Consider the following 25,465-nt stretch of genomic DNA (forward strand, 5'->3'; position numbering starts at 1 on the left):
TTGAATATTTTCTCCACAAATCCTCAGCTTCTAATATGCTGTCAATGGGGTTTACAAATGTAACCAAATGTCAGTCCAGGACAGAAACTCTGAACAAACAATTCTAGTTTCTCTGGAACATTTTATCCTCTCTTGTTCCCCCAAATCTGTAAATTCCCGTCCCACACACTCTCTGGATATCCAATTTAAGTTTTAGATAATTTTTTCCAGATCCTTTTAAACTAAAGTCCATTTATTAGTCACAAGTAGGCTTACATTAACACCGCAATGAAGTTACCATGAAAATCCCCCAGTCGCCACACTCCAGCGCCTGTTCGGGTACACTGAGAGAGAATTTAGCATGGCCAATGCACCTAACCAGCACATTTTTCAGATTGTGGGAGGAAACCGGAGCACCCGGAGGAAACCCACGCAGACACGGGGAGGACATGCAAACTCCACACAGACCCAATCCGGGAAACGAACCCAGGTCCCTGGCGCTGAAAAGCAGCAGTGCTAACCACTGTACCATTTGTCAAATTTAACAAAAAAAACCCAATTTTAACAAAAATAACAAACTGAACATAATTTCATTCATACCTTGTGACAAAACAGGAATCTGAATCTTGTGCCCAGAATGGAATGTGTGCAGATTTTCTCAGAGAAACCTCAGTCACCCTCACTGAGACTAACTTTAAATTGCAGATTGTATTAATTGAATGGATTTGAAGCCCTGTCCCCAGAACATTGTGCTGTCTCTCTGGATTACTAATGCAGTGACATTGTCACTCGGTCAGTGTGTCCCCTTCTCTCTTTGTTGGAGATGGTTTGTGGGGAGAAGCCGGAAGCGGTAGACAGGGAGAGTGGAGGATGTTCATTGTAAACCCCGCCCCCGACACTAACCTCTCACCCGACACCTCACAATGCCCGGGGACTGATTGACGGCAACTCCGGGCCAATAGAAAGAGAGGAAGCTGGACGGTCACGAGGGAGCAGCTGGTCCTCCGACCAATCGGAGTGAATGAGGGGCGGGGCTGCGTGAAGCATGCGCAGTGTGGTTAATGGCGGTGGAGACATTCTTTCTCGGATCCACAATCAGTAAAGGTGGGAATGGCGGGGCGGAGGACGCGATAGACCAGGCGGGGGTTCGGAGAGGCGACGTAAACATGTTACGTAAACTGCGAACTCTTAAAAAGAACCTGGCGATATCAGAGGATGGTCCCGGCCCTCAGCGCAGAGCAGGGCCTCGGCATTCTCCCAGTGACAGACCCGGGTTCATCAGGGCCATCGTCATCGGGGCACGAGCAACACGGCGCATGCGCAGTCGCCGTCTTTGTTTGGGGCAATGTTTTGGAATTACCACTGACAGCTTAACCATAGAACCATAGAAAATTACAGCTCAGAAACAGGCCTTTTGGCCCTTCTTGTCTGTGCCGAACCATTTTATGCCTAGTCCCACTGACCTGCACTTGTAGAACCATAGAAAATTACAGCTCATCCATGAACCCGTTCCAAGTTTTTCTTAAATGTTAAAAGTGACCCCGCATTTACCACTTTACCCGGCAGCTCATTCCACGCTCCCACAACTCTCTGCGTGAAGAAGCTTGTGAACAACTTGACCATCTAACTGCTTCACCCTTTCACTTCCAATTTCTTACTGATGAGAACAACGATATCAGGGCAGTTGCAATCATTTATATTCATATTGTGTCTTTAACATAATAAAACAGCCCCAGACATTTTCTCACAAATATTGTACAGTGATATTTGATACTGAGCCATATTAGGACAGGTGACCAAAGGTTTGGTCAAAGAGGTGGGTTTTGAAGAAAGCAGAGGTGATGGGCAGGCAGAGAGATTTGAAGAAGAGATTGCAGAGCTTGTGGCCTGTGCAACTGAAAGGATGATTTGTAATGGTATAATGATTAAAACTGAGAATGCTCAAGAGGAATTAGATTATCGTTGAGATCTCAGAGGAGTGTGTGGCTGGAGAAGATTACAGACACAGGAATGATTGTAACCATGGAGGAAAACAAAGATGAGAATTTTAAAATTCCGATGCTTCATAAAAGGAAGCATTTGTAGATCAGCAAGCATAGGGGCGATGGGTGAACATGATTTGGTGTGGGAAAGCATATGGACAGTTTAGGATGGTTTGGAGGGGGTTGCTTAATGTTGGAGGCCGGTTGGAACTGTATTGGAATTGTTTAGTCTAGAGGTAAGACAGGAATGGATGATGGTTTCTGCAGCGACATGGTGGCACAGTGGTTAGCACTGCTGCCTCACAGTGCCAGGGACCCGGGTTCGATTCCCAGCTTGGGTCACTGTCTGTGTGGAGTCTTCACATTCTCCCCGTGTCTGCATGGGTTTCCTCCAGGTGCTCCGGTTTCCTTCCATACTCCAAAGATGTGTGGATTAGGTTGATTGGCTATGCTAAATTGCCCCATAGTGTCAGGGTTTAGCAGGGTAAATACATGGGGCGATGGGGATAGGGCTGAGGTGGGATTGTTGGCGGTGTGGGCTTTATGGGCCAAATGGCCTCCTTCTGCACTGTAGAGATTCTATGATTAACTGAGGCTAAGGCAGAGTTGGGGGATGTTACTGAGGTGGGGGGAACCAAAGATGTGCGGGTTAGGTTGATTGGCCATGTTAAAATTGCCCCTTAGCGTCCTGAGATGTGTAGGTTAGAGGGATTAGTGGGTAAAATGTGTAGGAATATGGGGGTAGGGCCTGGGTGGGACTGTGGTCGGTGCAGACTCGATGGGCCGAATGGCCTGTTTCTACACTGGAGGGTTTCTATGATTTCTATGATGATTTCTATGAAAATAGATGATTTTGGTGATGATGTGGATATGTGGTCTAAAACTCTTCTCAAGTAAGACACCATGGTTGTGAACAACTTATTCAGATATTTAACATGGAGAGGGTGGAGTCAGTTGTGAGGGTGGTGAAGTTTGTAGTGGGGACTGAAGACAGTGACTCCAGTCTTCCCGATATTCAAATGCTGGAAAATTCTGCTCATGCAGTAATTGATGTCAGACAAGTCAAGATGTTGTATGAGTTGGAGGGGAACTAGGAGGTGATGATCTTCACATGCACCTACTACCCTGGTCCAGCTAAATGGTGGAGGTTGAGATATTAGGAGATTCTGTCAGAGTTCTGGTCAGGATGTAGATGTAGAGAAACCCTCTCCTTCACCCTCTGCTTCTTCCACCTCTCTCTCACCCCTTCGATAGATATTGGTTCATGTGTCAGTCCAGACCAGGCGGCAGGTTTCCTTCCCTGAAGCACATTAGTGAATCAGTTGGGTTTTTATGACGATCCAGCAGCTTTCATGGTCACTTTTTCTTAATGCCGGCCCCACAAATTCATTCAGCTCAATTTCACAACCTGTTTTTGCGTGTTCTCTCTCACTCCCTTTTTTTCTGTTTTAAATCAATTTCATCGTGTCTTAGAAGATTAGGATTTGCAGTTGGGAAACTGAAACCAAATTCCACATCAGGATCTCACAGAGTCGCCTAATTTTTTGTGACCGGAATATCATCGGATTTTGAACATGGAAGGAAAAAGCACCGTTCACAGTGGGGAGAAACCTTACTCGTGTTCCGTTTGTGGACAAGACTTCAACCAATCATCTGGCCTGTTCAAACATAAATGCAGTCATGATGGGGAGAAGCCGTGGAAATGTGGGGTCTGTGGGAAGGGATTCAATGACCCATCCCAGCTGGAAACCCATCGGCGTGGTCACACCGGGGAGAGGCCGTTCACCTGCTCGGACTGCGGGAAGGGATTCACTAAGTTATCCACTCTGCAGAATCACCAGCGCACACACACTGGGCAGAGGCCATTCACCTGCTCTTTGTGTGGGAAGGGATTCACTCAGTCATCCACCCTGATTAAACACAAACTAATTCACACTGGGGAGAGGCCATTCACCTGCTCTGTGTGTGGGATGGGATTCACTCAGTCATCCACGCTGCTGACACACCAGCGAGTTCACACTGGGGAGAAGCGATTCACCTGCTCTGAGTGTGGAAAGAGATTCACTCACAAATCCACCCTGCTGACACACCAGCAAGTTCACACGAGGCAGAGACCATTCACCTGCTCCCAGTGTGGGAAGGGATTTGTTAATTCATCCATCCTAATTACACACCAAAGAGGCCACACTGATGAGAGACCCTTTAAGTGTGTGAAGTGTGGGAAATGTTTTAAAACCTCGCAGGAACTGGTGTCCCATCAACAAGTTCACACTGACGAGAAACCATTCAGATGCTCTCACTGTGGGACTGGGTTCAGGCGATCATCTCATCTCACTGTCCATCAGCGGGTTCACACCGGGGAGAGACCATTCACCTGCTCCAAGTGTGGGAAGAGATTCACTCAGTCATCCGCATTGCTGAGACACCAGCAAGTTCATAAATAACTGGAGATTGGATGTTGTTGTCAGTCACATTGTGGTCTGCACCTGCTGATGTTAATAAACTTCAGGCCAGTTATAGAGGCGAATATTCTGGACAAAATTCAAATACACCGTCTTTGTGTTAATGTATTGTCTGTTGTCTTTTTAAAAAATCTGTGAATGGTTCTCCTTTTGAAGGGCCTCTGTCCCGTCTCCTCCATCCTCATCTTCAACAACAAGTGTGAGGAGCTCGTGGAGCTTCTTTCTCTCTAAGATTGAGACAATCTGATCAGCTGCTTCCCTCCCTTCCACTGGACCACTAGACAAAACTCTCTCTGAAATTTCCCTTTTTCCAAGTACTGAACTCACATCTTTCTCCAATTCTTCTGCTATCTCCCATCAAACCCTCTCACTGCTCATCTTGTCCATGAGACCTCCCTTCATCTCCCTTTACCCTCTAAACCACTGATAACCCAACTTCCCCACATTATCTAATATTGTCAATGGTTCTCCCTTTTGATACTGTCCCTCTCATCTGTAACTCACCTTCACTGGTGAATCTCCCCTGCACCCCCTCCAATGCAATCACATCCTTCTTATAATGTGGCGACCAGAACTGCACACAGTATTCCAGCAGTGACCTCACCACAGTTCTATGCAACTCCAACATGACTTCCTTGCTTTTGTAATCTATACCTCAATTGATAAAGGCAAGTGTCCTACATGCCTTTTTCACCAGCCTACTAACATACACTTCTGTCCTCAGAGATCTATGGACAATCACACCCAGGTCCCTTTGTTCCACAGAGCTTACTAGTGTCATGCCGTTCATTGAATTTTTCCTTGTCAAATTACTCCTTCCAAAAAGTGGAGCACTCTGAGCAAACCTATGCAGACACAGGGAGAACGTGCAAACTCCACACAGAGAGCTGTGGCACAGTGGTTAGCACTGCTACCTCAGAGTGCCAGGGATCCGGTTCAATTCCGGTCTTGGGTGACTGTGTGGAGTTTGCATGTTCTCTCCGTGTCTGCATGGGTTTCCTCCGGGTGCTCAGGTTTCCTCCCACAGTCCGAAAGACATGCTGGTTCGGTGCATTGGCCATGCTAAATTCTCCTTCAGTGTACCCAAACTGGCGCCGAGTGTGGCGACTAGGGGATTTTCATAGTAGCTTCATTGCAGTGTTAATGTAAGCTTACTTGTACTACGCAAGCCCAGGATTGAACTCTGGTCCCTGGCGTTGCTGATCACTGTGCCACCCTGCTGCCTGTGTTTTGAAAAATCATGTTAAAATCTGGAACTCAGATGGGGATATGGATTGGTGTTGAGTGGGAAGGTGTGGATCACTGCATTACTCCAGAGAGCCTAGGAATCAGATTTACAGAATGGATTCCTGTAATAGTGACAATCCCATTGCTATATGTTGGTCAGACTGAGGGAAGTATTTAAACTGGACACCATAGGTGTGTTAAAGGATAACGTACTCATGGAATTTATGAACTATCTGAAATAATATTGAGAGCAAAGAAATCAATCTGGAAAATTGTAGTCACTTCACGTTGTTCCAGGAGAAGTGGGATTAGGTTGTGTAGGTGTCAGGTTTTACACAGCACACAGTCAGCCTGTGGTTTCACCCTGGATGAAGAATCTCTGAATTGTACCATTCAAATCACTCAATGGGTTTATCAGGGGCCAGAATGTCTGCTCAGAAAGAGGAAGGTTGGTGTGAAACCAATGAGAAGTAACACAGACTCACAGACACCCTCACACACACACTCACAGACACCCTCACACACACACTCACAGACAACCTCACACACACACTCACAGACACCCTCACACACACACACTCACAGACACCCTCACACAGACTCTCAGATGCCTCAAAATATCTCCTGTTACCTTACTGTTCTTAGTTTTTTTGAAATAAATCCTGAATGAATTATAAAATCACACACAAATACTTGTTGAGCTTCCCCTGAAAGACATCGATACTGTTCATTTCACTCCCTGTGGTCATGATTTCCATATTCTCACCACTCTTTGGGTGGAGAAATTTATCTTGGATTTCCTATTGGGTTTCTTGGCGACTGTCTTGTATTGATGGTCTCCAGTTTTGCTCTTCTGCACAAGAGGAAACATTCTTTCAAAACCTTTTATAATTTTGAAGCCCTCTATTAGGTTACTCCTCAGCCTTAATTTTTCAAGAAAGCGTGAGCGTGTCAATCCTTTCCTGATGGATAACCAAACACACAGTTTAAAAATCATTTATGGGATGTGGACATCGCGAGCTTGGCCAGCATTTATTGCTAACCTCAGATTGACCTTGAGAAGGTGATGGTGAGCTGCTTTCTACATTTCTGGTATCATCATTAAAAATCATCTCTGTACCTTTCTCCAGTGCCGAGATATCTTTTTTATAATACGGTGACCAGAATGGCATGCAGTGGTCGGTAAGATTCTTGATCAGGGAGTCACAGGTTATCCAAAAGTGGTTTGAGCTTATCCATGGTTTTAAATCAGAATATTAAGAAGCAACAATTTAAAAATGATGCATTGTAAATGGGGGGAAAAAAACAGAAGACCCATGGCAGGTGACTAGCTGGGGTCAGAGCACTGATCCTGCATTACCCCAATAATCACTGCCTGCCAGTTGGAAAAAGACCTGTTTAATCTTACTCTATTTCCTGTCTGCCAACAAGTTTTCTATCTCAATACATTCGCCCCAATCCCATGTGCTTTAATTTTTGTGAAGAAGTTGCTGTGTTGGTGGACGAGGGGAATCGGGTTCACATTTTCTATCTCAGGGCATAATCATCAACAACTTGTATTTACACAGAGTGTTGTGGGGCTGGAGGAGGTTACCGAGATACTGAGGAACTTTTTAAAAATTCATTTTTATTGGATATAGGCGTCACTGGCTGGGCCAGCATTCCTTGCCCATCTCTAACTGCCTCCATTTCAGAGGGCATTTGAGAGTCAACCACATTGCTGTGGGTCTGGAGTCACATGTAGGCCAGACCAGGTAAGGATGGCAGGTTTCCTTCCCGAAAGGACATGACTGAACCAGAGTGGTTTTGACGACGATCAACAATGGTTAAGGTTTGTCATTAGACTTTTAATTCGAGATTTTAATTGAATTCAAATTTCACCATTGCCTGTGGTGGGATTCGAACCTGGGTCCCCAGAGCCTTACCCTGAGTCCAGTGATAATTCCACTGTGCCACTGCCTCCCCTATTCATCCAATTGTTATTGTTTATCTCAGGGCGCAGAAACAACAGAATCCAACTTTGCCGGTCACACATGAAGTCGTCTATGTTTCAGCAGGCTGTAATACTGATTAAATCCCTTCCCACACATGGAGCAGTTGAACGGTTTTGCCCCAGTGTGAACTCGCTGGTGTCTCTGCAGGCGGGATGGATCAGTGAATCCCTTCCCACACAGGGAGCAGGTGAACGGTTCTGTCGCAGTGTGAGCTCGCTGGTGTTTCAGCATATAGGATGAATCAGTGAATCCCTTCCCACACACAGAGCAGGTGAACGGCTTCTCCCCGGTGTGAATGCGTTGGTGTTTCAGCAGGCCAGACGACTGAGCGAATCCCTTTCCACACACAGAGCACAGGAACGGCCTCTCCCCGGTGTGAACTCGCTGGTGTCTCTGCAGGTTGGATACCTGAGTGTATCCCTTCCCACACACAGAGCAGGTGAACGGCTTCTCCCCGGTGTGAACTCGCTGGTGTCTCTGCAGGTGGGATGGATCAGTGAATCCCTTCCCACACTGAGAGCAGGTGAATGGTTCTGTCGCAGTGTGAACTCGCTGGTGTCTCTGCAGGCTGGATACCTGAGTGAATCCCTTCCCACACACAGAGCAGGTGAACGGCTTCTCCCCGGTGTGAACTCGCTGGTGTGTCTGCAGGCGGGATGAACCAATGAATCCCTTCCCACACACACAGCAGGTGAACGGCCTGTCCCCTGTGTGAATGTATTGGTGTCTCAGCAGGTCAGATGACTGAGTGAATCTCTTGCCACAAATGGAGCAAGAGAACGGCTTCTCCCCGGTGTGAACAGGCCGATGTTTCAGCAGGTGTTGTAAAGAAGCAAATGCTTTCCTGCACACAGGGCAAACGTAAGGCCTCTCCCCTGTGTGAACACGCTCGTGTATCACAAGCTGGGATGAATGAGGAAACATCTTCCCACACACGGAGCAGAGGAATGGCCTCTCCCCAGTGTGAACTCGCCGGTGCCTCAGAAGATAGTGAGACCGAGTGAATTCCTTCCCACACACCGAGCAGGTGAACAGCTTCTCCCCAGTGTGAACTTGCTGGTGTGTCAGCTGGTCAGTTGATTGAACTTCTTCCTTTCTACACATTGAGGAGGTGAATGGTTTCCCTCCAGTGTGAATACTCTTGTGTGTCAAAAGGTGTGAAAATCGAGTGAATCTCTTCCCACACAGGGAGCAGAGGAAAGGCCTCTCCCCAGTGTGAACTCGCTTGTGTGTCAGAAGATGAGATGAATGAGCGAATCTCTTCCCACAAACAGAACAGGGGTACGGCCTCTCCCCGGTGTGTGTGTCCTGGTGTCTCAGCAGACTAATCCTTCTTTTGAAGGTCTTCTCACATTTAAAACATTTAAAATGTCTCTTCTGAGAATGAACCAGTTGGTGAACGGTGCAGTGGGAGGACTGAGTGAATCTCTTCCCACACTGGGAGCAGCTGAATGGCCTGTCCTTGGTATGAACTGGTTGATGCTCAGTGAGATGCACTGAGTTGCTGAACGACTCCCCGCAGTGGGAGCAGCTGAACGGTCTCTCGTGTGTGTGAAGGAGCTGGTGCTCTGCAAGGCGGGAGGACTGGCTGAACCTCTTCCCGCAGTGGGAGCAGCTGAACGGTCTCTCGTCAGTGTGAAGGAGCTGGTGTTGGGCCTGTTCCTCAGGCGTCTCAACGCTGTCCCCAGAGTCAGAGCTTTGAAGAGGCTTCTGATCAATGTGATCGAGTTGGTGAGCCAGCAGGTTGGACGAACACATGAATTTCTTCCCACACACGGAGCAGGTGAATGAACTCTCACTGTTGCGAGCTCGCTGTCGTGTCAGCATGTTTACCAGCTGATCAATCCCTTCCCACAGGAGGAGCAGATGAACGGATTCTCACCAGCTTCCTGCTGAGATGGTCAATTAAATCCCTTCAGATGCACAAATCTTCAGATCCCGATGAACCGATTGACTCTGTCTGACGTGAGATTCGATCATCCAGACTGCAAATCCTTCTCTTCAATTTCCTGCAAAATAAGTTTACAAAGAATTACATGGATGGCAGAGTGGTTAGTACTCCTGCCTCACAGCACCAGGGACCTGGGTTCGATTGTGGCCTTGGTTACCTGTCTGTATGGAGTTTGCACATTCTCCTCGTGTCTGTGTGGGTTTCCTCCGGGTGCTCCAGTTTCCTCCCACTCTCCAAAGATGTTCGGGTTAGGTGGTTGCCCCTTTCTGTCCCAAGATGTGTAGGTTAGGGAGATTAGCGGGGTAAATAAGTGGGGTTACGGGAATAGCCTGGGTGGGGTGGTCTGAAAGGCCTCCTTCTGCACTGTAGAGATTCTATGAATACATGAGATACACAAAACACAAACAGGCCAGTCTATTTTTTTTAATTCATTTTTACGGGGTGTGGGCATCGCCGACTGGGACAGCATTTATTGCCCATCCCCAACTGCCCTCCATTTCACAGGGCATTTGAGAGTCAACCACATTGCTGTGGGTTACATGTAGGCCAGGCCAGTTAAGGACGGCAGATTTCCATCCTTAAAGGACATCAGTGAACCAGATGGGTTTTTACGACAATCAACAATGGTTTCATGGTCATCATCAGACTTTTAATTGAATTTAAATTTCATCATCTGCTGTGGTGGGATTTGAACCGAGGTCCCCAGATCATTATCCTGGGTCTCTGGATTGCTAGTCCAGTGATAGTTCCACTGTGCCACTGCCTCCGCCGCCACCCCACCCCTGCCCTGATCTGTACTGGAATTTCTACTCCACACAAATCTCCTCTCATTCTGCGGCATGGTAGCACAGTGGTTAACACTGCTGCTTCACAGCTCCAGGGACCCGGGTTCGATTCCCGGCTTGGGTCACTGTCTGTGTGGAGTTTGCACATTCTCCTCGTGTCTGCGTGGGTTTCCTCCGGGTGCTCCAGTTTCCTCCCACAGTCCAAAGATGTGCGGGTTAGGTTGATTGGCCAGGTTAAAAAAATTGCCCCTTAGAGTCCTGGGATGCGTAGGTTAGAGGGATTAGTGGGTAAATATGTAGGGATATGGGGGTAGGGCCTGGGTGGAATTGTGGTCGCGGCCGAATGGCCTCCTTCTGCACTGTAGGGTTTCTATGATTCTATGATTCTGCTCACCTCAACTCAGCTTTTCAGCTCAACTTTTTAATCCTTTTTCTCTCATGTTCTCATCTGGTTTCCTTTTTAAAGCATCTAAAGTATTTGTCTCAACCACTTCCAGTCGCAGTGAGTTCCATATTCTAACAACTGTCTGAAGAAATAAATATCTCCTCCTGTTTGATTTATTCGTCTCTGTTGTCTGTTCATGGTCCCCAGTATTGGAAACACCAACAAGTGGAAACATTCCATTCTCATCTATCTACTTATCCCATTCAGAAAGCCTATATCAGAAGAGACAACATTTTTCTCTTGGTTTGAGCTTGTTGTGTGTAAATCTTGGAATCTTAGAAACCCTACAGCACAGAAAGAGACCATTCGGCCCATCGAGTCTGCACCGACCACAATCCCACCCAGGCCCTACCCCCATATCCCTACATATTTATCCACTAATCCCTCTAACCTACGCATCCCAGGACACTAAGGGCAATTTTAGCATGGCCAATCAACCTAACCCGCACATCTTTGGACTGTGGGAGGAAACCGGAGCACCCGGAGGAAACCCACGCAGACACGAGGAGAATGTGCAAACTCCACACAGACAGTGACCCAAGCCGGGAATCGAATCCAGGTCCCTGGAGCTGTGAAGCAGCAGTGCTAACCACTGTGCTACTGTGCCGCCCTTCTAACTCCCTGTTTAAAAAGTGTCCAAAATGCATCACGATAGAAAATCGCAATATTGTCTCAGGTACAAGTAATTCAGAAAGCTATTATTTATTATGAGGGGAATTGAGTAAAAGCAAGGAAGTTATTTTCAGTTGCACAGGGCATTGGTTAGACATATCTAGAGCAGTGTGTACATTATTGGTTTCCTTATTTAAGAAAGAATATGAGTGCATATTATTCCTTAACTGCTTTATGAGAAGCAGTTCATAGAAGGTTTAGTAGATTAATACTTGGAATAGGTGGATTGTCTGATGAGGAGCAGTGAGACAGTCTTTGCTTGAGTTTAGCTTCTGCTCGACTTCAAAAGAGTAAGAGGCAACTTAATTTAAACCTTCAAGATTCTGAAAACTCTTGACAGGATGGATATGGAGAGAAAGGTAAAGCAAATTACTGCGGAGGCTGGAATCTGAAACCAAAAGAGAAAATGCTGGAGAATCTCAGCAGGTCTGGCAGCATCTGTGAGGAGAGAAAAGAGTTGAAGCTTCGAGTCCAGATGACCTTTTGTCAAAGCATAAAAAAGGCATAGAAAGTGGGAGATGTTTACACTGTGAGGGAATGAAAGATGGGTCCAAGCCACAGGAACCAGGGGAAAGGATGCTAATGGCAGTCTATAGAGAGAATAGAAAGTGTGAATGGCCAAACAGCAGAGAAGCTGAAGAAGTTGTGATGGATGAAGATGTGGGGGAGGGGAGGGTGGATTGGAGGGAGAAAAAAGGGGAAAGGCGAAGCAAAGGGGGAGAAAAGGTGCTGCCTGACCTGCTGAGATTTTCCAGCATTTTCTGTTTTGGATCTGGAGAGGATGTTTACACTCAGGGGAGAATCTAGGGAGTCGCTGTTTTAAAAAACAGCATTGCCCATTGAAAACAGAGATGAGATGTTTTTCTCTCAGAGGGTCATGAATCTTTGGATTCACGTTCTTCAAAAGTGGAAGTAGAGTCTGATTTCAATTAGATAAATCTCTTGGGGCGACAGGGATCAGGGTATTGAATTTGCTAATCAGCCATGACAATAATGAATGGCGGAGCACGCTCGAAGGGCCGAACGGCCGACTCCCAGCTTCTATTTTCTGTGTATGTTTCTATGTAAGAAGTCTCACCAGGTTTACTTGGTAGCAAATACAAAATAAACCTGCTGGACTTTAACCTGGTGTTGTGAGACTTCTTCCTGTGTTCACCCCAGTCCAACGCCGGCATCTCCACATCATGTTTCTATGTAAACATGAGGAGCCTGGGGCTGAAGTGTAACCAAAAGCTGTGTAACCGCTTTAGGTAACTATACAGGGTTTTCAACTCTCACACAGAATCTGTACATGGCCCATGGACTCATCAAGGCTGCAAACAGCAGCTGCAGCCTGGGTGGGTGAAGCTGTTTCGAAACCTGTTGCTCATTGTGCGAGTGGACCGGGAACTAGGACCTGGAGGAGAAGCAGAAACATGAAGCCCCGCCCACTCGCTGTTGCGTCACCAAGACACCGCGCATGCGCTCTCCTCCCTGCTGAATCAAGATGGCGGCCGTTAACCTGAGCCTCGTCTCGGGAAAAAGACCGGAAGCTGCAAACACAGACCGACGGGCTCATTTTCGAGATTTGAGGCCTTGACCAGGTATTTAGGAACCCTCTACGTCCATCCGCCGGTTCCATTGCTCCCTCTATGTTTCCGCATCCTTACCGGCTGCTGATGAGACAGAGGAACTTCTCTCCGATTGCTATCACCCACACTGCGTGCGGCAAACGCCGTTGCTTACTGCGCATGCTCCAGACTGTAACATAACTGCGCATGCGAACCTCTTCCCGTGCGTTGTATGGGGACACCTCAGCCCCGCCCCTCATTAACTCCGATTGGTTGGAGGACCAGCCGCTCCTTCTGGGTCCTCCAGTCCCGCCCCTCATTCACTCCGATTGGATGGAGGACCAGCTTCTCTTCCTCGGTCCTCCAGCCCCGCCCCCTCTTCCTATTGGTCCGAAGCGGCCGTCAATCAGTCCCCGGGGCATTGTGATGTGGAGCATGCGCAGTGTCATTGCTGTCCTTGGCGCTTGTTTGTCCCGGAGAAGCGGAGTCAGCGTTAGGCGGTGGCTGGGAGGATTTGGAAACACTTTGTGGATCCGCAAACCCTTCAGAATCATTGTCAGCTCCCTGGTTTGCAGCTGCGGGGCTTCTCCCTCCCTCCCGGGAACAGCCCAGGTTAACGGCCCCATCCTGTCTCAGCCACCGTCTTTAACCAGGACCTCCTCACTGTCTGGAACAAGGTCGCCTCGCGACGCAGCTCTCCCTCGTCAGGAGGAGCGGCTCTCGTGCGAGAGCCGCTGCTCAGGAATCCGCTCCTCCAGCCGTATAACTTCAGGTGGCAGGCGGAGAGGAGGGCTGTGGACGCCGGGGTGACCAGAATTGGGGACGTGCTCGATGGCGGAGGAGCGGACTGGATGAGTCCCCGCGTGCTGGCTGAGCGCGCGGGGACGTCCGTCTGGCGCACGGCCAAAGCCATCCTAGACCTTAGGACGGTCGTGCTCGGCCCCGAAACTGCACGCAAAGTCGAGACGGCGCAGGCGTGCGGTGGGATCCCGCCCGAGCGTTCCCCTGTTCGGGCGGAATTCCACATTGGCCCAAAACCTCAGCCCCCCTCCCTGGGTGAGGTGCCCCACAGCCTGAGCCGCCTCGCGGAAATGCCCTCCGTGCCTTTTTCTACCGCGCGGAGGCGTCTCCTGTGCGGGCTGCTGCTGCACACCTTCCACTACCACCGCCTCGCCTGTCGCCCGGATACACCTTGGCGGGCCTTGTTGCCGCCGGGCGGCCGAGGTCCCCGCTGGAGGTCCCTCTATGGAGGGATCTCCCCCAATTACGTCGGGGACCTGGGGTGGAGGGTGATGCATGCAGCAGTTCCACACAACCGTAGGATTCACTGGTTCACGGGCTCCGAAGACTGCCCTTTCTGCGGCCTTGTGGAGTCCGTGGACCATGTCTATGTTGTGTGTCTTAGGCTGCACTCCCTTTATGTTTTCCTAAAGAACCTTTTGTTGATGTTTTGTCTGCACTTCAGTCCCACGCTCCTGATCTACGGACACCCGGTGCGGAGAGGGGAGGGTCGGAATGGCGACCTCCTCGTGAACCTGCTCCTGGGCCTGGTGAAACGCGCCATTTACCGGTCCAGGCAGCGGGCGATCGAGGGGGCCGTCCATCCTGACTGTCTGCCCCTCTACCGCGGCTACGTTCGCGGCCGGGTGTCCCTGGAGAGGGAGCATGCGGTGCCCACAGGCGCGGTTGACGCCTTCCGTGCCCGTTGGGCACCGCAGGGGTTGGGGTGCATTATTGACCCTAATAATCACATTTTAATTTGATGTTTTTAAGTTTCCTTTGTCCTTTGATTTTTGTTCGGGCTGTTCCCCCTCCTTTTGGGGAGCTGCCCCTTTTACTTTGTCCTGATTTACCTTGAGTTTGTTTATTTGTTTTGACCTAAAAGAGGCCAACATCTGTGAGTAAAACACTTTCTTTTCTCACCTTTCCATTTATTTTCTCATTCTGGGGGAAATTGGGGACTTGCAGCAACTGAAGGGAAAGGAAGTGAATCCAGGGAGGCTGCAGACTCTGGAAAGGTTGGCCCAGGTCTCTCTCTCTCTCTCTCTTAAAGACATTGATATAGAAACATCGAAGGTAGGAGCAGGAGGAGGCCAGTTGACCCTTCGAGCCTGCTCCGCCATTCATTACAATCATGGCTGATCACCCAACTCAATAGCCTAATCCTGCTTTTTCCCCGTAACCTGTGATCCCATTCGCTCCAAGTGCTTTATCCAGCCGCCTCTTGAATACCTTCAATGTTTTGGCACCAACTACTTCCTGTGGTAATAAATTCCACAGGGTCACTACTCTTTGGGTGAAGAAATGTCTCCTCACCTCCGTCCTAAATGGTCTGCCCTGAATCCTCAGACTGTGACCCCCAGTTCTGGACTCCATCGCGAATATCCTCCCTGCATCTATCCTGTCTTGACCTGTTAGAATTTTATCAGTCTCTTTGAGATTCCCCCTCATTCATCTGAACTCCAACGAAAACAATTCTAACCTAGTCAATCTCTCCTCCTCCATAGAACATAAAACAGTACAGCACAGAACAGGCCCTTCGGCCCACGATGTTGTGCCGAGCTTTATCTGAAACCAAGATCAAGCTATCCCACCCCCTATCATCCTGGTGTGCTCCATGTGCCTATCCAATAACCGCTTAAATTTTCCTAAAGTGTCTGACTCCACTATCACTGCAGGCAGTCCATTCCACACCCTAACCACTCTGTGCGTAAAGAACCTACCTCTGATATCCTTCCTATATCTCCCACCATGAACCCTATAGTTATGCCCCCTTGTAATAGCTCCATCCACCCGAGGAAATAGTCTTTGAATGTTCACTCTATCTATCCCCTTCATCATTTTATAAACCTCTATTAAGTCTCCCCGCAGCCTCCTCCGCTCCAGAGAGAACAGCCCTCGCTCCCTCAACCTTTCCTCATAAGACCTACCCTCCAAACCAGGCAGCATCCTGGTTAATCTCCTCTGCACTCTTTCCAGTGCTTCCACATCCTTCTTATAGTGAGGTGACCAGAACTGCACACAATATTCCAAATGTGGTCTCACCAAGGTCCTGTACAGTTGCAGCATAACCCCACGGCTCCTAAACTCCAACCCCCTGTTAATAAAAGCCAACACACCATAGGCCTTCTTCACAGCTCTATCCACTTGAGTGGCAACCTTTAGAGATCTGTGGATATGGACCCCAAGATCTCTCTGTTCCTCCACAGTCTTCAGAACCCTACCTTTGACCCTGTAATCCACATTTAAATTAGTCCTACCAAAATGAATCACCTCACATTTATCAGGGTTGAACTCCATTTGCCATTTTTCAGCCCAGCTTTACATCCTATCTATGTCTCTTTGCAGCCTACAACAGCCCTCCACCTCATTCACTACTCCACCAATCTTGGCGTCATCAGCAAATTTACTGATCCATCCTTCAGCCCCCTCCTCTAAGTCATTAATAAAAATCACAAAGAGCAGAGGACCAAGCACTGATCCCTGTGGCACTCCGCTAGCAACCTGCCTCCAGTCTGAAAATTTTCCATCCACCACCACCCTCTGCCTTCTATCAGACAGCCAGTTACCTATCCAATCGGCCAACTTTCCCTCGATCCCACACCTCCTTACTTTCATCATAAGCCGACCATGGGGGACCTTATCAAACGCCTTACTAAAATCCATGTTTCTGACATCAACTGCCCTACTTTCATCAACGCACTTAGTTACCTCCTCAAAAAATTCAATCAAATTTGTGAGGCACGACTTGCCCTTCACGAATACGTGCTGACTATCCCGGATTAATCCGCATCTTTCTAAATGGTCGTAAATCCCATCCCTAAGGACCTTTTACATCAATTTACCAACCACCGAAGTAAGACTAACCGGTCTATAATTACCAGGGTCATTTCTATTCCCTTTCTTAAACAGAGGAACAACATTCGCCACTCTCCAGTCCTCTGGCACCATCCCCGTGGACAGTGAGGACCCAAAGATCAAAGCCAAAGGCTCTGCAATCTCATCCCTTGCTTCCCAAAGAATCCAAGGATATATTTCATCAGGCCCAGGGGACTTATCGACCTTCAGTTTATTCAAAACTGCCAGTACATCCTCCCTCCGAACAACTATTTCCTCCAGCCTATTAGCCTGTAACACCTTCTCTTCCTCAAAAACATGGCCCCTCTCCTTGGTGAACACTGAAGAAAAGTATTCATTCATCACCTCGCCTATCTACTGACTCCATACACAAGTTCCCACTACTGTCCTTGACCGGCCCTAACCTCACCCTGGTCATTCTTTTATTCCTCACATAAGAGTAAAAAGCCTTGGGGTTTTCCTTGATCCGACCCGCCAAGGACTTCTCGTGTCCCCTCCTAGCTCTCCTCAGCCCCTTTTTCAGCTCATTCCTTGCTAACTTGTAACCCTCAATCAAGCCATCTGAACCTTGTTTCCTCATCCCTACATAAGTTTCCCTCTTCCTTTTCACATTCCACCTCTTTTGTGAACCATGGTTCCCTCACTCGGCCATTTCCTCCCTGCCCGACAGGGACATACCTATCAAGGACACCCAGTATTTGTTCCTTGAAAAAGTCCCACTTTTCATTAGTGCCTTTCCTTGACAGTTTCTGTTCCCATCTTATGCCCACTAATTCTTGCCTAATCGCATCATAATTACCTCTCCCCCACTTGTAAATCTTGCCCTGCCGTACGGCCCTATCCCTCTCCATTGCAATAACAAAAGACACCAAATTGTGGTCACTATCTCCGATGTGCTCTCCCTCAACCAAATCTAACACTTGGCCCAGTTCATTTCCCAGTACCAAATCCAATGTGGCCTCACCTCTTGTCGGCCTCTCCACATATTGTGTCAGGAAACCCTCCTGCACTCACTGCACAAAAACTGCCCCATCCGAACTATTTGACCTACAAAGGTTCCAATCCAAAGGTTCCACATCAGTCCCGCGATACCCTGAATCAGCCTGGTGAACATCCTTTGCTCCCTCAGCTTGACACATTTATTTGTCTGTCGAAAAGGATGGTCTTTTTCCTCATGTTCACATTAAAGGGCAGCTTTCCCCAGGAGATGGCTGACATTTAAGGAGACAGTAAAGTAATATAGGACAGAGATATGTCTAGTGTTATTATATGGTACCCAGATTAGATATATTATTTATGTTTCTGGAATAAAATACATTTATTATTATTTCTTGCATTGTAATATAATGCTGTAGCGATGTTATACATTTCCAGTCATAAAGTCATTACAGCACAGAAGGAATCCATTCGGTAACTCGAGTCCATGCTGACTCTCTGTATAACATTCCAGTCCCATTCCCACTCTATATCCCCCTTCTCCTGAAAGTTTATTTCCTTCAAGTGCCCATCCACTTTCATTTTTATATAGAATCCTGTTCTGAATTTCTATCCTGTACTGACACTGATGACTTTTGTAACCTCATTTTACAGGATATTGAAAGAGGAATCACAGGCCGAAATCTCAAACGTCACGTCTGGATCTGACTGAGTCATATCCCTTGGGACCTCAATATCATCGGACTTTGAATCTAGAAGGAGAAATGGTTGTCCAGTCTGTCGATTTGAAAAGATTTCAAACATCAGTGTGACTGGAAAAGCACCAACACACTGCCACACTCGAGTGAGAGTGTTCCAGTGCACGGACTAAAGAGCTTTAACCAGTTACACAGCCTGAATAAATATCACACCATTCACAGCGGGGAGAGACTGTACCCGTGTTCCGTGTGTGGACAAGGCTTCAACTGATTGGCCACCCAAGAGAGAGGTAAGGACACCTGCACCATGGAGAAACCATGGAAATGTGGGGACTGTGGGAAGAGATACAGATACCCATCAGAGCTGGAAGCTCATCGGCGCAGCCACACTGGGGAGAGGCCATTCACCTGCTCTCAGTGTGGGAAGGGATTCACTCAGTTTTCCAACCTGCGGACACACCAGCGAGTTCACACTGGGGAGAGGCCGTTCACCTGCTCTCAGTGTGGGAAGAAATTCACTGGTTTATCCACCCTGCAAACACACCAGCGAGTTCACACTGGGGAGAGACCGTTCACCTGCTCTCAGTGTGGGAAGGGTTTCAGTCGATTATCCAGCCTGCAGATGCACCTGCGTGTTCACACTGGGGAGAGGCCGTTCACCTGCTCTCAGTGTGGGGAGGGATTCACTCGGTTATCCACCCTGCAGACACACCAGCGAATTCACACTGGGGAGAGGCCGTTCACCTGCCCTCAGTGTGGGAAGGGGTTCAGTCAATTATCTAACCTGCAGTCGCACCAGCGAGTTCACACTGGGGAGAGACCATTCACCTGCTCTCAGTGTGAGAAGGGGTTCAGTCAATTATCCAGCCTGCGGACACACCAGCGAGTTCACACTGGGGAGAGGCCATTCACCTGCTCTCAGTGTGGGAAGGGATTCAGAGTTTCATCCCACCTGCTGAGACACCAACAAGTTCACGAGTGATTCCAGGGGTTGGATTCTGCTGTTATTGTTTCTGCTCTCAATTACATCCAGGACTGCATTTTGTTCATTCTCACAGTTGGTCAATGGGGAGGGTCGGAGGGTTTCTTTCTGCTGGACTGGCCGGTCTCATGACTTTGCCTCCAGTGGGCTGATGCTCTTTGAGTCTTGTTGCGAATACCTGGTTTCAGATTTCACAAGGATCACAGAGTGACCGGGTGTGAGGAAGTTCAGAGATATTTAGTCAGCATTTCTGTTTGAAACGCCCCAAATGCCCATCCAATTTCCTTTGTAATTGTTTATTGTCTCCACTTCCTCCACCCTCGTAGGCAGCGAGTTCCAGGTCATTACCATTCGCTGCATCAAAATATTCTTCCTCACATCCCCCCTTCCTCTCTGACCCAAAACCATAAATCTGTGACCCCCCTCATCCTTGTCCCATCAGCTAATGGGAACAGCTTTTCTTTGTCCACCTTATCTAAACCTGTCAGAATCTTGTCCACCTCTATCAAATCTCACCTCAACCTCCTTTTCTCCAAGAGGAACAACCCCAGCCTGAGATCGACAATAAAGAACAAACTAACAGAATATGTTAATACCTGAAATCAAATGGGAATGTTTAATTTCTGTTTTAAAGATATTGTAAATATATTGTCCTGGACAATAAAGGAATTGGAATAACTCACCTTGGGTGTGGTTGAATGGAATATATCAATCTGGTATCCACCGACAGTCTCCCTCCCTCATGGCACTGTGAATGTACCTACACCTCAGGCATTGTAGCAGTTCAGGAAGGCAGTGTTGGCGCTGATCGTGGCCGAGGCAGCTACAAACAGCCACATATTCTGTTATAATTGAAGGACCGCAGATTGAATGTGAGGCATTATAGGACTGGACTATCTTGACCACATTCCTGTGACTGCTCAGTTTCTGCAATCACGGACCATTAAAGCTGCTTAGCAGGGTCCCAACAGAGGACCTGGTGAGAATATTTACTCAGAATGAGCTAGAATTAAACTTATTCCAGGACCGGCTGGTGTTCAGCAGCTGAGATTCCTGAATCTGTAAAAAGGGGGTCTGACCAATCAACAAACAGTACTAGGTAGTTGGTTAAGAAGTTAAAAAGCGTTCTGAACCATTGCTTAACCTATCGTCAATTTGTGATAAGAACTGTGAGGGACTTGTGACCCGATATTTGGTGAAGTGACGGTATACTCCAAGTAGCACTGGACTCAAAACCAGATCTCTGAGAGTAGATTCTAACAGTTATAATCCTACCCAAGCATGGCCAGTGAAAAATCAAAGCTTGAGTGGGGACCAGACAGATCTCTTACCTGCCATTTGGAAACTAAGAACAAGAAGCTTACAGATAAAATGATTAGAGAATAGAGCCAACGTTTCGATTCTGGATGACACTTTGTAAGAAGCTCATCCAGACTCAAAACATTGGCTCTATTCTCTCTCCAAAGATGCTGCCAGACCTGCTGAGATCTTCCAGCCGCTCTATTCTCTCTCCACAGATGTTGTCAGACCTGTTGAGACTTTCCATCATTTTCAGTTTTTGTTTCAGATTCCAGCATCCGCAATATTTTGCTTTTATGATAAAATGATTAGTTCTGATTGGAATCCCCACGACCCTCCCGCAAAACAGAGGGAGTGGTGGCAAAGGGAGAAAAAGGATAAGGATGATAAAGTCTGGGTTCTGATTTTCCGAGCCCATGGAGAATTAACAAAATGAGTTAACCAGTTTATAAAGAACAGAAGTTACCCATCCCTAACAAAAACTGATCAAATTAAAATAATTAGGTTGAGAAATATAATTTTAAAAAAGATGACGTTTAAATTAAGTTAGTGTTGTTACTGAATGTATTGTTGTCATTTTGTTACCACACTGTATTCACCTCAATGCTTGTGGAATCTGTGCAGCGAGCAGGAATTGTTTAAACTAAGAGTTTCTTCTTTCATTTTGATCAGCGAGAGGACATTATATTCTGTGAAATCTGCCTCAAGAATAAGGCTGATTGTTCAGTCTGAGTGTGAAAGAAAGATACAGGGGGCGATCTTACCGGCTCAACTCGCCGCTCGATTAAACCGGTGAGCCAGGAAGATAGCGTGCGAGACTAAAGGATTGCTATCTTCCCGGCCCGTGTTTTGCCGGCTTCATTCCCAGAAAGGGAGTGAAGGTTATTTGCACAGAGTTGCCTACATTACAATGTGATTGGTGGGTTCAGCATGGCTGCTTCCCCCCCTCGCTGGCGAGATGTCACATCGCCGAGAATCACTACTGGTCTTCACCAGCGGGGACCAGGTGCTTGGGCCACACTGGGTGTGTTGTGTGAGGGGGCTGTGTGTGTGGGATCGGAGGCCATTGAAGCCACCATGGTGGTCAGGGGCAGTGCCCATTGGGCAACGCCACATTCAGTACCCTCCTGGCACCCTGGCAGTGCCCAGTTGAGCACCATAAGTGTACCATGGGCAGTGCCAAGGGGATGGGTGGGGGTGGGGCTTAGTGGAGGGGTATTTATAATGACTGGGTGCTTATGCAAGGAGGGTGGACGCCAAGCGGGGAGCTTTGCAGGGGGAAGGTGATCGGGTGGTCGATCTCTGCCAAGGGGGATGGATGTGCACAGGCCCAACTCTGACGTGTGGTAATGGTCACTTTGGGGATAAAAGTAGAGGTTCTGAAGGTCTTCCTTGTGAACCAAATTCTGAAGCCTCCCAAGGCCGAGTTCCACAAGAATTCCTGTCAAAGAAGGAGCCAGAGAGAGTTACTCTTATACAGACTGATCACCCGCATGAAGCTGTAAAAGTCAATGTCCTAAAGTTTATTTATCAGTCACAAAGAGGCTTACATTCACGCTGCAATGAAGTTACTGTGAAATTCCCCGAGTTGCCACACTCCGGCGCCTGTTCAGGTACACTGAATGAGAATTTAGCATGGCCAATCCACCTAACCTGCACATCATTGGGCTGTGGGAGGAAACCGGAGGACCCGAAGAAAACCCATGCAGACATGGGGAGAATGTGCAGACTCCACACAGACAGTGACCCAAGCCAGGAATTGAACCTGGGTCCCTGGCGCTGAGAGGCAGCACTAACCACTGTGCCACCGTGGTCAGTTGTTCAGTAAACCTTTTTCATTCAATAAATTTGGGCGGCACGGTAGTACAGTGGTTAGCACTGCTGCTTCACAGCTCCAGGGTCCCGGGTTCGATTCCCGGCTCGGGTCACTGTCTGTGTGGAGTTTGCACATTCTCCTCGTGTCTGCGTGGGTTTCCTCTGGGTGCTCCGGTTTCCTCCCACAGTCCAAAGATGTGCGGGTTAGGTTGATTGGCCAGGTTAAAAATTGCCCCTTGGAGTCCTGGGATGCGTAGGTTAGAGGGATTAGCGGGTAAATATGTGGGGGTAGGGCCTGGGTGGGATTGTGGTCGGTGCAGACTCGATGGGCCGAATCGCCTCCTTCTGCACTGTAGGGTTTCTATGATTCTATGAAATTTCTTAAATTTACTATCCAGAGAATTCTGCCTTCACTACAAAGAGGGAACAGGCTACAGATGAATTAAAGAGAAACCATTTGTGTCCAGAACATTGTGAACATCTTTTACTCTGGTTGTCTTTGATCCTCAAGTCACTTTCTGTTTGTTTTTAACCATGTTCTGTTTCATTAATAAACTTTCATCAGTAAAAATATTTGATTGTTCTGGACTTTTCCTGATGAGATTGATGCACTTTAGGGAAAGTGGGTGAGAGGGGTTGGCAGGCTCTTTAACAGAAAGTGAGTCCCTCTAAGGTAATTGGCAAAGGAGCCAGAGGGGGAGATGAGATTTTATTTTATTGTTTGACACAGCGAGTTGTTCTGATCTGCCTGAAAGCAGATTCAATAGAATCTTTCCAAAGGGTAAAGATTTGAAAGGGAAGAATTTGCAGGGCTGTAGGGAAAGAACGGAGCAGTTGGATAAATCAGAGAGTCCTTTCAAAGAGATAGCAGGGGCACGATGGGCTGAATGGACTCCTCCTGCAGCCTGTCAATCTCAGCCTCCTGCTTTTGTGCAGGGTAAAAGGGACAGATTTCAGTGCAGCCTCTTCCCTGTATCTGTATTTAAAGAGACGGGTTTCTCTTTAGCTCTGAGTGACTGATATAACAATTGGTTGGAGGCCCATTTCCCACTCAGTCCTCCAGCACCTTCCTGTCTCTCTATTATTGCGACGCCCAGGGCAGTTTCCCAACTGGGGCGCAGGCCCCATTATTCTCTGCTAAATTCAGCCCTCAGCTCCGTCGCCTGGCTGTCATTGACACGAGCAATAGAGAGACAGAAAGGTGTCCCAGGCTCAAATGGGAAGTCGAAACGTGTGGCTTTAAATGAACTGTTAGGATCTCTGATGATCAACAATTTTTTTAAATGAATTCTAAACCCAGTAAACAAATTAAAGAATGACACGACAAAACTTCAAGTTTTCTGATGTTTACTCCAACAAACTGGAGGCAACAATGATTAAACACTTTTTTATAGGGAACATCGCCCTTAAACTGTAAAATTAAAACTTTGCCCTTTTACTCTTAACACCATTAAATATCCACTCAATGGATATATTTTATCCTGCCTTGGAATGTTGACACTCTTTCTCCAAAAACCAGCCCAAAGTGATTCTTCACTCCCCAAGGGTTTATTTCCATTGTTTTCCTTTTCCAGTCTGGCAACCTTTAATCCCAGAACTGTCCTTCACAGTGATGGTTCTCCTGGACATTTTCCCACTAACACAAGCAAGGTGAATCTTCCAGCCTTGTTTCACAATTCTCAGGAATTTGTGACCAACATTCGACACCGGAGCAGAAGTCGGTCATTTGGCCCTTTGAGTTTCCTCCACCATTTATTTAGATCATGGCTGATCTGTTTGTGTTGCGTTCTCGTGTTATACCCGATACTTTTGATGTCCTTATCCAACAAGAACTGGTATTAAGGCAAAATTCTGCTGTTGCTGGAATCTGAAACAAAAACAGAAAATGCTGGACAATCTCAGCAAGTCTGACAGCATCTGTAAAGAGAGAATGGAGGCAACATTTTGAGTCAGGATTACTCTGTCAGAGGTGAAGACAACAAAAATCGGCAAATTTTATCCTGTGAGGGTCAAAAATTGGGAAGCAATTATTAAACCTTCTCTGAACCACTCTCACTGCATTTGTATCATTTCTTCCATAGGAGACAAAGCTGCACCCAGTGTTCAAGGTGCAGTTTCAGCAACGCCCTGTATAACTGAAGTACACTAAGAGTTTTAACACAATTAGTGTGTTTATCCCAGTCCAATGCTGGCATCTCCACATCATAACTGAAGTACAACATCTTTTCTTCTATGTTCAATTTCTCTCTGAATAGAACAAAGAAAATTACAGCACAGAAATAGGCCTTCGGCCTTCCAAACCTGCACCAACCATGCTGCCCAACTTAACTAAAACCCCCTACCCTTCCGGGGACCATATCCCTCTATTCCCATCCTATTCATGTACTTGTCAAGACGCCCCTTAAAAGTCACTACCGTATCCGCTTCCAGTCCCTCCCTCGCCAACGAGTTCCAGGTACCCACCACTCTCTGTGTAAAAAATCTGCCTCGTACATCTCCTTTAAACCTTGCACCTTAAACCTATGCCCCCTAGTAATTGACTCTTCCACCCTGGGAAAAAGCTTCTGACTATCCACTCTGTCCATGCTTCTCATAATCTTGTAGACTTCTATCAGGTCTCCCCTTAACCTCCATCGCTCTAGTGAGAACAAACCAAGTTTCTGCAAACTCTCCTCATAGCTAATGCCCTCCATACCAGGCAACATCCTGGTAAATCTTTTCTGTACCCTCTCCAAAGCCTCCACATCCTTCTGGTAGTGTGGCGACCAGAATTGAACACTGTATTCCGAGTGCGGCCTAACTAAGGTTCTATAAAGCTGCAACATGACTT

General features: G+C 47.5%; 3 protein-coding genes across 6 annotated transcripts in view; 1 reads left to right on the top strand and 2 right to left on the bottom strand.

Moving 5' to 3' along the window:
* The window catches only part of LOC144483338 (uncharacterized), a 77,062-nt gene that overhangs the window by 14,964 nt on the left and 36,633 nt on the right, over positions 1 to 25,465 (top strand). The window contains exons 3-5 of the mRNA XM_078202052.1: positions 3,512 to 4,365; positions 11,739 to 11,748; positions 18,904 to 19,509. Coding sequence (XP_078058178.1) covers positions 3,512 to 4,365; positions 11,739 to 11,748; positions 18,904 to 19,509 — 1,470 coding nt within the window. The remainder of the gene's footprint in view (positions 1 to 3,511; positions 4,366 to 11,738; positions 11,749 to 18,903; positions 19,510 to 25,465) is intronic.
* Positions 1 to 25,465, bottom strand: part of LOC144483379 (uncharacterized) — a 148,681-nt gene that overhangs the window by 4,369 nt on the left and 118,847 nt on the right. Inside the window, exon 1 of one of the 4 annotated variants that reach the window (XM_078202098.1) lies at positions 580 to 1,313. The exons of 1 other annotated variant lie outside the window; for it this stretch is intronic. The gene's annotated coding sequence lies outside the window, so the exon portion shown is untranslated. Of the gene's footprint in view, positions 1 to 579; positions 1,314 to 25,465 lie in introns of those variants that run through there. 2 more of the 4 variants (XM_078202099.1, XM_078202100.1) reach the window with 2 other exon arrangements.
* LOC144483357 (uncharacterized) lies at positions 7,468 to 13,183 on the bottom strand. Its single transcript, XM_078202075.1, has 2 exons — positions 13,147 to 13,183; positions 7,468 to 9,653 (listed from the first exon to the last, which is right to left on the bottom strand). The coding sequence occupies exon 2, from the start codon at positions 9,469 to 9,471 to the stop codon at positions 7,678 to 7,680; it is 1,794 nt and encodes a 597-aa protein (XP_078058201.1). The 5' UTR covers positions 9,472 to 9,653; positions 13,147 to 13,183; the 3' UTR covers positions 7,468 to 7,677.

The sequence above is a fragment of the Mustelus asterias genome, unplaced genomic scaffold (assembly GCF_964213995.1).
Source record: "Mustelus asterias unplaced genomic scaffold, sMusAst1.hap1.1 HAP1_SCAFFOLD_63, whole genome shotgun sequence".
Taxonomy (NCBI): Eukaryota; Metazoa; Chordata; class Chondrichthyes; order Carcharhiniformes; family Triakidae; genus Mustelus; species Mustelus asterias.